This window comes from Lepidochelys kempii, chromosome 6 (genome assembly GCF_965140265.1).
Source record: "Lepidochelys kempii isolate rLepKem1 chromosome 6, rLepKem1.hap2, whole genome shotgun sequence".
Taxonomy (NCBI): Eukaryota; Metazoa; Chordata; order Testudines; family Cheloniidae; genus Lepidochelys; species Lepidochelys kempii.
In genome coordinates this window covers 71,153,139-71,167,606 of record NC_133261.1, presented here as the reverse complement: position 1 = coordinate 71,167,606, position 14,468 = coordinate 71,153,139, and the positions used below count along the sequence as shown (strand labels likewise).

Here is a 14,468-nt window from a genome sequence, read left to right as displayed (position 1 = left end):
AGGATGATCTAAGTGGAGTAAGTGAAACAACAGAAATGTGCATCACAACAGAAGAGTGAGTGCATGGTTTCTGTATTTAGGCAGCCACAAAAAGATGACAGATCATGCATCATACTGTAATAACAGTATATCTTGATTGCCTTATGAAGCATGAGGGGGGAACGCAGAATTATTCCAGCATAAGGGAAGATATTTCTTTAGTATGAATCCTAAAATGTGTTGCTGCTTACATAGCTCACTTGGGCCTCTGATCCTACATGACCATTGAAGTCAATGAGACCGCTCACAGTGTGTAGGGTTAAGCATGTGTCAAAATCTTTTCTGGATTGAGGCCTTACTTTGTAAAAATATTTTTTTAAATATATGCATAGATGTAATACACACACATACAAGCAATTATACATAGAAAAAATCCAAAATGATTTTTCACCAAAACTTAAATAATTATTTCAAAATAATTTCTAACGTTTTGATAGATTTCAAAAAGTTAGCAACAAGGGAAGTGAGGGGAACAGTGAGAGTGAAACGCAGCAGAGAGCAGCAGTGGACAGAACATAGGCATGCAAACACCATGGTGATAAGCACAGTACAAATACCTACATAGATACTACAGAATATGTTTTACAGCATTCTATGATATTCCTGAGTTCTAAGAGTTCTCGGTAGGCCACTTTTGGTATAGCTGCTTTAGTTGGAAGACTTACGTTTCTGTGTGTACTAATGAATTTTTTTAAAAAAGGTTGATTTTTGGTCCATATGACAAAGACATTATAGAAATGGACCTAAAAGCAAACTGAAAACCAAACATTCATGCACTGAGCATCCCCTCTTGTTTTATAACAAATGTCACCTTGCAATCCTCGAGAAAAAGTCACTTCACCCATAGCCTGTAGGATTGCATAGATTCCCTTCAAACCAAAACAGATTAGACACAGGTGGCATCATCTGTAGCGGAAATGGGTGTGTATGTGTGTTGAGGATGACAAGGTTCAAAAGTGAAGAGCCTAGATGCACTGTAAAGTGTCCAAGAAGATACACTGGAATCAAATGAGACATGGTTAAGAATCAAGAGTTCTGAAATGGTTAGTTTTCTTGTATAAAAAAAAAAAAAAAAAACCCCACAAAACCTTGCAATTGGCAGATCAGTTATACACTTGGGATGTAGGCCAAGAACATTCACATTCTAGGGAGTCCAAAAGAGAATTAGATACCTGACTGAATTAGCAGAAAAGACTAAACATGACCTTTTAGTTTTAGAAGTTTGACAAACTGAGCATTGTTTATAAAATTCCTGTTATCCTATAAATGTATCATTGCAGAGAACACCATGATTGTTACATTCTCAGACAGGTGACACCTATTTCTTATAGCAATGAGGAAAAAAAGAATTAGTGTATGAATGTTCACAATGTGTATATTTCAATGATTTAAACTAGTGTGCCATTATTGAGAAAGACACTGACATGAGGAATACTAATGCTGAAATATGATACATCTCTAAGTATATGATAAATGACAACTGCAAGAATCAGTTACATGATTACCAGGGGAGGGAGAAGAAGAATGAAGAATTGGAAGAATACTGCTGGGGTTGTATTTGAAATATTTTTTCTCCTTTGGCTTCATTTTGATCATCTTAAATGTGATTAATTCACTATTCCTTCAAGATCTAATGGAAGGATCATTACAGTCGAGGTCTGTGGATAGCTACTGCATTCCTCTAATCACTGACAGACCATATGCATATCAGTGTTGCTCGTACACATAAAAACAATCAAACAAAAAACACTTTGCATTTTTGTTTCCACAAACGTTTGTGTTTAAATTTTTGCACAGATGAAGGAATGGATTAAAAATTAAGATGACAACTTGCTGTATATAAATTCTAGATCTGCAGGAAGGGAGATGTATGGGTAATGCACCCTTCTAACACAATACCAATTTATAACAGCCATACAGGATTTAATAGATTTATATATGGACAAAGCATCTAGAAAAAATATGGAACTGCAAGTTTGAAAGGCACAATTACTACAATCCTGCACTTTTATTCCAACTGATTACAGTTGCGTAAATATCACGTGTTTCATAATATAAGAATGTTTCCATCTTCAAAATATTTTATAAGTAATACCTAACACCCTTGTGGCTTTGAAGTGACACTAGAAAGGAATGATAAGACCCAGAACTTGACAGTGAGATGGGAATTCACTTGTTTTATTTTTGGATGTGTTACAAGTTTCAGGACAGACAGGGAAGGTGTTGCGGGTATCTGGAGAAACAGACCAAGATAAAATACTTCACAATGATTTGTTCAAAGAAGAGTGTGCAGCTCTGCAGTTTCTGAATGACAGCTATTTTAAGATCAGCTAGGACTGAGACATATTACACTGCTGTTGCTTGTTCTATGGATAAGCAGCTGACTTTCTTTTCCATGGCTGTCAATTCAGTACATTCAATGAACACTAATTTCACTTTAAAAAAAATTCAATTTCATCCATTTTTATTTTGTATTTAAACAGAATTTCTGTTGATTAAGAGTCATCTGCTCCTGATGCTTCTCAGTCATCACAATCAATTACTTTGGAAGCGATTAGTATGCCAATAAGATTGATGAAATCAGATGAGAACTGCAGGAAGGACATATTAACTTTTAAGAAACAAATATTAATAGAAACATGGTATCAAAATGGAATTTTAAATAATGATTGACAATTGTTTCTAAAGATATTTTTTTCAAAATATTGCAGGCAATATCAGTAGTCCTAGTCCCCAATTTTCCACATCACAAACTCATTTCACTAAGGGCTTGCCTCCACAGGAAAGTTTTACTGTATAGTCAATTAAACCATACAGGTACATTGGCATAAACCGTCCACACAGACATTCTTATTCCAGTGTAAGAGTGGCTTTTTCTTTGGTTTAGTTTCCCAAGAGACAAACTGATAAAAGGCCCTCAGATACTGTAATAAGAATGTTTACGCAGGATGTTAGACCAGTATAACTATACTACTGGTTCAAAATCACACCTTAGCCTACACAGGTATAATTTACCCATGCAGACAAACCCCAAAATACTATCATCTGCATTGTACGTCACAGAAATATTTAGTAAGTAGCAAATTTCCTCTGCAATAGCTTCAATGTTATTTGATTTTTCTTCCTTTCCATTTTTCACCAAAAATTTTTTTCAAATTATTTGTCTGCTGAAATTTAGAAAAGGAAAGGTGCTGATTAGTCAACATTCCCTAGGGCTTTGCAGAAGAATAGAATATCAGAATACTTTTGCTACTATTCTATCTGGAATTTTAATACTATACAATAAAGGAAGTCTACTAAGGAAGAGAAGGAAATATTTAGAGGAAACCATTTAAAACACAGCAATTGAAGTTTATCCAGGTTGGGCCTAGACAGGAAAGGACAGCAGAAGCTAGTGTCATTAAGTAGGGACTTTGAAGATTAGCGTAAGTAATAATCAGAAAGCTTTAAAATGATAAACAAGCAATCTGGTGACGATTCTAAGAGCTTTGCAAGTAAGAGGCTAGTTTGAAGGATAATTAGAGGCCTAACAAAAAATTAAGTACACATTTTCAATAGGCAATCTAAATAAAAATCAAATACTGCCAAGCCTAGATATATGGACACAAATCAAGTAGCTACTGCAAGGAGCGGTTACCCAATTAGCACATGCAAATACTATTTTCCATAGTTTAAAACAGAGGATAATGTTGGTAGGGCATTTGCCCTGAAAGGACCTCTTAGAATTCACTTCCTCTCTGGTCTGTCAGAGACTAGGATTTCTTCTGGAAATGATGCTAAGCCCACCTTTAGCTGAGTATGTGGGAAGATGATGGGTTGGGAATACAGAAGGTTTAATCTGCGGATATTACTTTTATTGTTGAGTTGGCTTGCACAACAGTAATATACAGGCAGATCTGTTAAGTAAAGGAATGTTTTTTAGTTTCAATATGGCAGTATTACAGCGGAGTCGCATCATACGCGCATTTAACTTAAAAACAAATTCAACTATACACGCTTGGCAAAAAAAAAGAAAAACAACAAGATAAATAGTGCAAGCGATTCTGCCCACCATTCCAGAGTGAGCGTGAGATGGGAGACGTGAATCTGCTGTTCCCTCAGTCAGTCTCAGTACCCACGTGCGTCTCACAATATGAGCATCTCGCCATGCTAAGTGTGATTCTAGTGTTTAAAGATACGTATTTTTCGTACAACATGGCCCCTAAACGCAAGCCAACTACTTCATCTGGTGCTCAACCGAAGAAACAGTGATCTGTTCCAACGCTGGAGGAAAAACTGGCTGTGCTGGACTTATTCAGAGATGGTATGTCAGTCTCCAATGTGACATGTAAATGTGGCCACAACGAATCTAGCATCCGTGCCATCAAGATTCGAGAGAGAGAAATTCGTCAAGCTGTTGCATCAAGTGCTCCAATAACTACTAAGGTGACAAGCCAGGTGAGTGATAAGACTTTAGTGAAGACTAAAAAGGCATTAAACTTATGGCTGGAAGACATGAACCGTAAACATGTGCCTATCGATGGCAACACGTTGCAAGAAAAAGCTCATAGCCTCTACGCACTATTCAAACCTTCCACCGAACAGGGTCATTTTGACTATACGCGATTTTCGCCTTACGGGCTGACTTTAGAACCTAACCCCCGTGTAAGATGCGACTCCACTGTACTCCTTTTAATAGATGTGAAGTGCCAAAGTGGGGTGTGTGGCATAAAAAAAAAATCAAAATAAATTTTGATTAAGGAGAAGTTACTTCCCACCGGCAGTATGTTGGTTGGCCATGATCTAGCACCAGTGCTGTGTGCTGCCGTGTGTGTGTGAGGAAGTAAGTATCTGGGTCTCAACTGTGATCTGTGGTCCAGGAACCGCAAGTGCTGTGAAGATGGTACACTTGGCATTTTGGTGAAGGGGGCATCTTGTTTTGCTCAGTCATCAGCTGCTCTGCTTAGCAGCTGTTGATTAGCTCCAGGTAGTACATACGAATGGCCCTACTGGATCAGACCAATGGTCCATCTAGACCAGTACCCTGTCTCTGACAGTGGGTAGTGCCAGATGCTTCTAGCCATTGGAAGTTTAGGGACTCCCACAGCACAGAGTTGCATCCCTCACTATTTTGACTAATAGCCATCGATGGACTTATCCTCCATGAACCTATCTAATTCTTTTCTGAACTGTTATAGTTTTGGCTTTCACAAAATCCCATGACAGTGAGTGCCACAGGTTGACTGTGAATTGTGTTTAGAAGTATTTATTTTGTTTGTTTTAAACCTGCTGCCTATTCATTTCATTTGGTGACCCCTAGTTCTTGTGTTATGTGAAGGTTAAATAACACTTCCCATTCACTTTCTCCACATTATTCATGATTTTACAGAGCTCTATCATATCCCTCCTTAGTCATGTTAGTAGTATGAAGTTCTCCTTATTAGAAAGGGGAGGTATCCTAGAAGATTTCAAGTCTCCTTCAAAAGGCAGAGAGAGTAGCATCCTAAAAGTACTTTTCCTTCTATGGCCTTCCGGAAGGTCCACTGATTGGCTCATCACATTACTGTTCATCTCCAACATATAATTTAACAATAATTTTTCCTTTAACTTTGTTAATTGAATCCATTTTCCAGAAAACAACTTGTTTCTGGGTGGGGAGGGAAAGACATGAGAGGAGAGAGTAAGAATGAATGAAACAAACGTAGAAAAGATTGGTCATTGAAAATAAAGTTGGCTCTATTCCTATCTTACCTTTGCAAGTCTTGCCCTCTTGATGAGATCATTGAGTTTCCGCACAGCTGCCTTCTGTGGGAGACTCTGAATGTCTCGGAAGAGATCCTGGGCTTCCACCTCAAAGAGCTTGCGGTTCTCTGTGTTTTGAAGAGGCTGGGCCCAAAAAGAACCAATGTAGACTCGCAACACCTCTGGAGTGTTAATCACCTTTCCCAGGGACCACATGAGTGCACCATAGACTCTCATCAACTGCTGGGTGTCCACCTGGTCAGCCTTGTTCAGCACCACTCGAATCTTGTCATCGTGGCCTCGGAATGATTTAATAGCCTCCGAGAACTCATCGGAAATATCCAGTTTATGGGCATCAAAGAGGAGGATGATGCGGTCAACCCGCTCAGCAAACCACTGGAGGACCTGGCAGAAGTCATAGCCTGAAGAGAGAGAATACCATAGGATGTCACTAAATTGATAATTCTTTATTAAGGATGGTTTAAAGGACCAGCTTATAACCCAGCAGTAGCAGTTTAAACTCAATTCCTAACCCTAGTGTCTCAGTCCTTAGACTGGCAGCAGACTGTGTACACTCTAGGAATGAAGGACTGCACTGTAACGCTCCACAGCCCACTAAGCAGTCCAAGTCACAAGAATTTTACCCATTCCAATGGTAGCTTTAATGACAGGGTGGGTTGCAGTGAAGAAAAACGAGTGGTGATCTTTAAGACTATCTGGGACAAAAAACAAAAGGAAGTTTAAAGCAAAAACTATTTTAAAAGTCTGCTTGCACAGTTTACAACTCTTGTTGATGGCCTCGCAACAACCCAACTCACTGTCATATTACCAACAGTACTTCAGGAACTCCTCCAGGAATGACACACACAGTCTACAGAAGGAGTAATCAATTTGTGAAATGGCACTGAGTTTGGTCTGAGTGACCCATCTTACTTATATGAGGAACAGGTGAACTGGAAGCCAGTTTTCCATCCCTGTCCATCCTCTAAAATGAAAAATTACTCTGAAGGACAGTCAGAATTCAAGGATAGTGGTGAGGAAACCTGAACAGAATCCAGAATTCAGCACCCAACAGCATTCACCTTTAATCATTGGCAATGTAGGAAGCTCACCATTAAACTCTAATTTTACACCTTCAGACATTTTACAATATTGAATGCTTCTTTTACATTTACTTATGAATACAGACATCATCCAAGCATTACATAACCGTTCTGCATAGATAAGCAAAAGGTCCTTATCTTTTACTCTGTGTTATTATTGTCCCCTGTTCTCCATATTACCAATTTCTTATCTCTACGAAGCAAGTAACACAAAGAGGGAAGAGAGTACCTATTCTAAAATCATTTCATTCTCCCTGAAATAATGCCTGCTTAGTCAAGATAATTCACATCCACATCATAGCTGAAGCTGTTTGCCAGCTGTTAAAAACTTAAAAAAAAAAAAATCACAAGAAAAATAAGTGTACTGAATCATTAGCAGCTATGGTTCCAAGATGCCTGCTGTGAGCAGTAAACCCTCCAATGCCTTCCAATAGGAAATTGGCTAGAGGCAGTATCTGGGAACTCAAAGATATACATTAAAACATTTCTGTGCCAAATTCTGCCATAAAGCACATAGCAGTTGCACCAGTGGGCAGAGGTGGCCTTAAGTCTTTTATTTAAACCATTAAATCCTTAAATTTTACAAGTACAGAGTATATGAAACCAAAAACTAGAAGCTCTAAGTATTTTACTTAAAATCTTCCCAATTTTTGCCCTTAAGTCTAACTCCATTACAAATCCAGCACACTCATGCCAAATAAGATGGCAAGACTATGCTAAGAAATCTTTACTGAGCTCAAAGCAGATTCATGTCAGATTCATTAAACAGTTAAAAAAAATAAAATAAAAAAAGCAAATGCGACATCTCCCATTAAGCGGATTGCTTAGCAAGGAATACAAAATCCAATCCCTTTCCTGGTTACTCGGTCTCTTTTTTCTTACGTTTTTTCTTAAGAGTAGTCAGTTCAGGAGGAGCAGAACAAAAGCCAATGGAAAAAAAGAACACGAACAAGACAAATCCAGAAGATAATTCTTGTTACCCCAAGGTATAACATTTCATCCAAAAAGATTTGATTACTTATCAGTGTTCTTTATAAAAAATATAGAAATAATAGTAAAAAGTGAGGAAAAAACCAACACACAAACCACTTCAATCTGCAACATGAATTTCCTGTCTGAAGGATAAAATTAGGATGGGGGAGGGAGAACCACTCCTGCGTTAGGCAGAATGCCAAACTACCCAAAATATGAACTATATATCACCTACCCTAATCTGAAACATGTAGCAGCTTGATTTGGATTTTTATTAGTTTGGAAGAAAAACATTATTAAGTTATGCATTTCAATCCAAACATGATGCAAACCAGTGAATTTAAAATAGCCATTTTTAATAAAATTTAAGTTTTGCAAAGTTGACTAAGTGAACCAAGCCCTGTTAAAAGATTGGTTGAAAATTTTCCATCAAAACGGTTTTTCAACAGAAAACTGAGTACTGAACTAAATGAACATTGGTGGAAAGTGTTTCTTTCCCTAGAAAAAGTCAACTTTGAGTTTTTGGTGAAAAAACATTTCACCTTTCCGTTTTTCAATGAAAATAATTTTCATTTTCTGTGGTAAATAAACCCATTTTCTGACCATCTCTAGCAGTTATACAACTTTGGTATAACCATACTAGAAATCTCAGCCATGGTTAAACATTTCAGCCAAATATTTCTAGCACTTTTTTTTTTTAATCTCTTGTTTCACGGAGGCCAAATTAACTATCTTGCTTTATGTGAATTATTGTAGTATGGCCACAGACAGCACTTGCTCCAGTCATTGTCACAATGTGCAGGTGCAGCACACATCCCGTAATTCAATTACAGTCTGTCTTTAACCAGTTCCTCAGAAACTCCACATCTAATCAGATACTTTTGTGTGACATCCATTGTTTTGGGTCTTATAACCCTTCTCTTACCTTCCATTTCTAAGTTTAACACAGTTTCTTATATATTCTTCTGGTCTTCTTTTCACATGCTCAAACCATCTAAGCCTGGATTCCCTCAAATTTTCTATAATTGATACCACTTTCACACTTCCCCTAATTCATGTGTTCCAAACATGGTTCAATCTTGTAACTTACAGCATCTATTTTAACACTGTCATTTCCACTGTATTCAAGATCTGCTCCTGTCTCTTCCTCAGTGCCCAGCATTCAGTCAAACAAAAGTGCTGGCCTAATCACCATCTTGTAGATCTTACTTTTTAATGAGACATTCTCCTATTGCAGATCACTCCCCTCACGTCTCTCCGTTTAGTCCATGCCTTTCCTTTTCTACTTATAAGTTCGTCACTGAGTTCGCCATTATCCTGTACTATCAAACCTAGGTACTCGAACTTCTGTATCTATGGTAATGGCTGCCCTACTCGACTTACAGTTCCATTATCTTCCTACAAGGTATCATCAACTCTACAGACCATATACTCTGTTTTTCTGCCAATTTTCATGACATTTCTTTCAAGTATACATCTCCATCTCTCTAAATCTTCTTGCACTTCCTCTTTATTCTCCCGCATGAGCACAACATCGTCTGCAAAAAACATGTGCCATGGTGCCACTCTTTGGATGTTTTCTGTAACTGCATTGAACACCAATGTAAACACAAAGGGGTTTAGTGCTGAGCCTTGATGTACTCTGATTCTTACTAAAGACGGTTCAGTTTCTCCATCTGCCTTTCCAACTGTGATAACTAGGGCCCTACCAAATTTATGGTCCATTTTGGTCAATTTCACGGTCATAGGATTTTTTAAATCGTAAATTTCATGATTTCAGCGATTTAAATCCAAAATTTAAAGTTGGTGTAATTGTAGGGGTCCTGACCCAAAAAGGAGTTGTGGGGGGTCACAAGGTTATTGTGTTTGGGAGGGGGGTTGCGATTGTGACGTTACACTCCATATGTTATATGGAAATATGCTTATGAATGTGAATATAATGTAACTGGAATATGCTTTATGCAAAAGGTCTCTTGTAAGGTATCATTACAAAGCTTATAATCTACTGAGTGTGTTCATCCTATTTGTAGGTATGTATCATTCTGGTATCTAAAGCTAGAAATATAAAGTATAACTCCCTGAGGTACTATTGTAATTATGCAAAGTGTGAGCCATTGATGATGGTTTAGAATCTTAATCGCTACCATTAGCTAGAACAATTGGTTTTAAATGGCTCTGTTTACTTGCAAACCTCCCTGGGTACATGTGGGCCAGCCCTGGAAGAATGAAGAATAAGGTTTCACAGGACATGTGACCATGTCACAGAATACTGGAATCCATCTTAAACCTGGTGCCTGTTCCCACTCAGCCAAGAACATTTATTCCTCAGGTGCTTGAAGTGGGCATCTGGGTGCTGGAGATGGGTAACCTCGTGAGTGGTTTTCAGTTAAAGTCTGCAGCTTTGGGGGCGTGGTTCAGACCTGGATCTGTGTTGCAGCAGGCTAGCATGTCTGGCTCAACAAGGCAGGGTTCTGGAGTCCCAAGCCATCAGGAAAAATGGGCTCAAAGGTAATTTCAGCACATCAGGTGACAGTCCCAAGGAGGTCTCTATGACCGAACCTGTCACAGCGATGCTGCTACCCTTACTTCTGCACTGCTGCTGTCAGCGGTGCTGCCTTCAGAGCTGGGCAGCTAGAGAGCGGCAGCTGCTGGCCAGGAGCCGAGCTCCGAAAACAGAGCCCTCGCCAGCAGAAGCACAGAAATAAGAATGGCATGGTATGGTTTTGCCACCCTTACTTCTGCACTGCTGCTAGCAGAGCACTGCCTTCAGAGCTGGGCACCCGTCTAACAGCTGCCGCTCTCCAGCTGCCCAGATCTGAAGGCAGCGCAGAAGTGAAGGTGGCAATACCGCGACCCCCATAAAACAACCTTGCAACTCCCTTTTTGGTCAGGACTCCCAATTTAAGAAATGCTGGTCTCCCCCATGAAATCTGTATAGTATAGTGTAAAAGCATACAAAAGGCCAGATTTCACGGTGGGAGACCAGATTCCACAGTCAGTGATGCATTTTTCATGGCTGTGAATTTGGTAGGGCCCTAGATCTATATTATGGCAACAATGGGAAAATGAGTGTGTCAGGCCTGATGTCAGTTACTGTACTGGGGGGGAGAGGGCTCTCTGCCACTTAGGCTTGAAGGGCTTGTGGGTCTCAATCACCTTAAAGATATTAAACTTTTTATGAGCTGCCCTGTATAAGACATAGTACTATTTACAATTAAACATTCTTGCAATGATTTCTTTTTTAAAATGTGGGCTAGGTTCAGCATTTTTCCTGTTAACACTTGTTTGGTAATTACTTTACAATTATGGGTAAAAGCACACAAAATACCAGATTTCACAGGGGGAGAACAGATTTCACGGTCTATGATACGTTTTTCATGGCCATGAATTTGGTAGGGCCCCAGTGATAACATCACCCTCGTACATGTCCTGGATGAGTCTGATATAATCTTCAAGTATCTGTTTCATTCTCATATACCACCAGCTGACTTCTCTCGGAAGATTGACATAAGTCTTCTCAAGACTGATGAATACTACGTGTAGGGATTTTCTCTTTTCTCTATATTTTTCCACAATCCGTCTTAATGCACTGTTGACATGTCTGGCACAAATCCAAACTATCACTGAGCTTTACTCCTCTTCATAGTCTCTTATCAATAACATTCTCCCAGATCTTCATCATGTGGCTCATGCTGTTTTATATATTATATGCTATAATTCATTGCAATCATTTGCATCTTTTCACTTACTCCAAATCTAATTTTTTTTTTGTTTTGTTTTTAGCAGAACTAGACACAGAAGTTTGGGTATTTTTTAGAGCTGGAATTATCTCAAGGTGCAAAATAGCCAATTTTCTGCCTCCCTCCTCTGCACACAATTTCTAAAACCTTTGGTGCCTTAAGTATCCATCTGAATCCCAGTGAAACGAACATGCAACACTGGAAGCTATTCCCCCCCCCCACATTCATATTAATTCTTACAGTTGTTAAACATCAAGGATTGACCTCTGAACACTACAGCAGCAAAAAAGCCATTGTATTGTCAGAGATTGCTGGAGACATAGGGAAGACACTAATTTTACATGTATCCCATGGTTCAACAGTATCAGGCAGCCAAGATTTTTCTTTTTAAAAAACTATGCCTCCCGCTTCATTTCATATTAATGTAAGCGGTTAACTGTTTATGTAATCCAGGAAGAACTGCTAAATGTGTTTTGTTGTAATTGAAATGGAAGCTTCTCCAGTGCCCCAGCTCCTTCCTTCCCTTCCACTTATTTTCTTTTCAGATCCTGTAGACAACAAACACAACATGTCTGAAATAGCTAGGCAAACATCACACCTTGTGTTACCACAGAACCGTCTCACCTGTGTTAAGGTGCCCACAGCATTCACACTTCCCCCCAGCATCACATGGCTATGTATTTACACATACTGCTGGAAATCTCCTGCAAGTCTAATGAAAGGCTAGATAGCATAATAAAGTTTATGGAATATCTTGCTTGTTCATAATGGTAGGACAATGGTGTTTTCAAATAAATCCAGCTTTGAAAAGTGCACAGAACCTAACCTTGAAAAGAGAAATGTAAACTTTTGTCCCTTTTCAAAGTTATCAGTTGCTCTAACTTGGGTAACTGGTTGAATTTTCCAAAGCGTTTAATAGAGTATATGGGTAGGTAGTCATGCTGAGGGGCAGGCACCTGGGTGGGTTTATTAATATAGAAGAAAGCTTAATAGTTTCCATTTTAAATTATACAGTTTCTACATTGGATTTTAATCAGTCAACCACAGGATTAATTTTACTTTTTCTCAGTAAGTTAGTAATACTTGTCAAGTCTTTCTTGCAATTATGTTTGCACATGTAAACTGATAGTTAATAGTTAAACCATTCAACAATTGCTTCATAGAAAAAGCTTGAAACCTTTCACTCTACACCCTGAAAGCAAAGAATGGATTTCCTTCCCCACCATGCGCACACACACACAAAATATTACCAGAGAGGTAGACTGCTGCTCACCAAGTTGTCAGCAGGTGACCGAACTTTTCTTTCAGAAATGTCATTGAATCAATCAGGTGACTGCCAATGTGAGTGTCAATAATGATGGTAGTCGTATGATGTGGACAGTGGATAGAGGGCTCAGACTAGCCATCACATGGTACTAAATTTCACTTAGCAACCTACACCAGTGCAGTACTTCCCCATATAATTTATTTAGTACTTATGGGGAAAAAAATCCAGCTTTTGCAAGAAAAAAAGGTTAAAAAAGGAAAAGCAGAAGGAGACTGAAAGTTTAAAAAAGTTATTGAAATATGAAATTTTGAAATAATGAGAAAAGCGACTCTTCCAAAGAAACAGCACTTTGAGCTGGGAGATTTCCTGTCACACAAACAGAATGTGAACTACTAAATACAAGTAAGTCAGCAATCAGCTCAGAAACAAAAGGAAATGGAAGTTCCTATAGAAGATGAACTGGCATCTAATTTTAGTTTGAAGCAGTTGCTGAGATAAAATATCAGTATTATATTATTTAAGGTTTGGACTGAAATAAGAGAAATAAAACACGGTTATTTGGCTATGAGGGCAGTAATTAATTGGCTATATAAGAAATTGGTTCGTTTGGCCTTAGCTAAGGTCCAATAAGTAGGAACGACATCACTTGTTTGTAAGGGGTATAAAAAAGTAAACTCTGAAAGGGTCATTGCTAATACCTGTCTGATCAAGTTGGAGCCAACCAACGTGGGTCTAAGCACACCTAGGTATCTTGATCAAATGGTTATAAATGTTTTGTTACTGTTTGGATATGGTAAATTGCTTATTATTTAGGCTTTTTAGGCCTGTTTAGAGCAACTGCATGAATACCATTCAGCCTCTGGATTTAATAGAGGAATTTATGGCTAAATTAGAGTTGTGGTAATACCCTGGATAAATAATAATTTCAACAAGAATGAAGGGGCAAGAACAAACACTCCTAACCCGCAAGAATGAATCAAGGTGTTGCAGGAGAACATGGGACAATTCCCATCTCTGAAGGAGGAGAACGGCAGTTTTACTGCTAATAGAAACCAGCTACTTGTGATGTGATCCTCCTTGTTCCCCTCTCCTATGAGTGTTGCTGCATGCATTGGAGATGGTCCCATATATATATATATATCCATCCTACCTGCGTGCAGTGGAGATGGTCCCTTTTATATTTCCCATTAACCACACGGGAAGGGACCACAGGTTCCTGTGTCTCTCCTAGCTCCAGGGATGAAGAATCCCCTGCTCTGATAGCACCTCCCCACCCCCAGCCCCACCCAGCCCTCCAGTATGGCCTTCCTCTGCCACTGCTAGCTGATATTCACAGGATGAGGGTGTAGGATGGATTAGAACATGGATTTCTGTCCTAGTAGCAATTTTCTTCAATCAGTGCTGGTCTTTGGGTATTGGGGATGCACAGTTCTGTCCCTTTCCATCCCTAGATTGTCTAAAGGGTCCACTGCTAGTTCTCCTCTGTAGATCTTAGTGGCTTGGCTGCCTCCTGCTGCTACTATGGTAGAAATAAAGGGTATGTCTACAATGCAGCCTAGGCCCAGGGCTCACACTCAAGCCTTACCCCTCTTCTGAGTAGACACAAATCATACTAACCCAGGGCTC

The 14,468-nt window shown here is 39.0% G+C and overlaps 1 protein-coding gene across 1 annotated transcript in view; it reads right to left on the bottom strand.

The window, feature by feature from the left end:
• Positions 1 to 14,468, bottom strand: part of EHD4 (EH domain containing 4) — a 57,817-nt gene that overhangs the window by 11,118 nt on the left and 32,231 nt on the right. Inside the window, exon 4 of the mRNA XM_073348662.1 lies at positions 5,770 to 6,182. Within this exon, the coding sequence (XP_073204763.1) occupies positions 5,770 to 6,182 (413 nt within the window). The remainder of the gene's footprint in view (positions 1 to 5,769; positions 6,183 to 14,468) is intronic.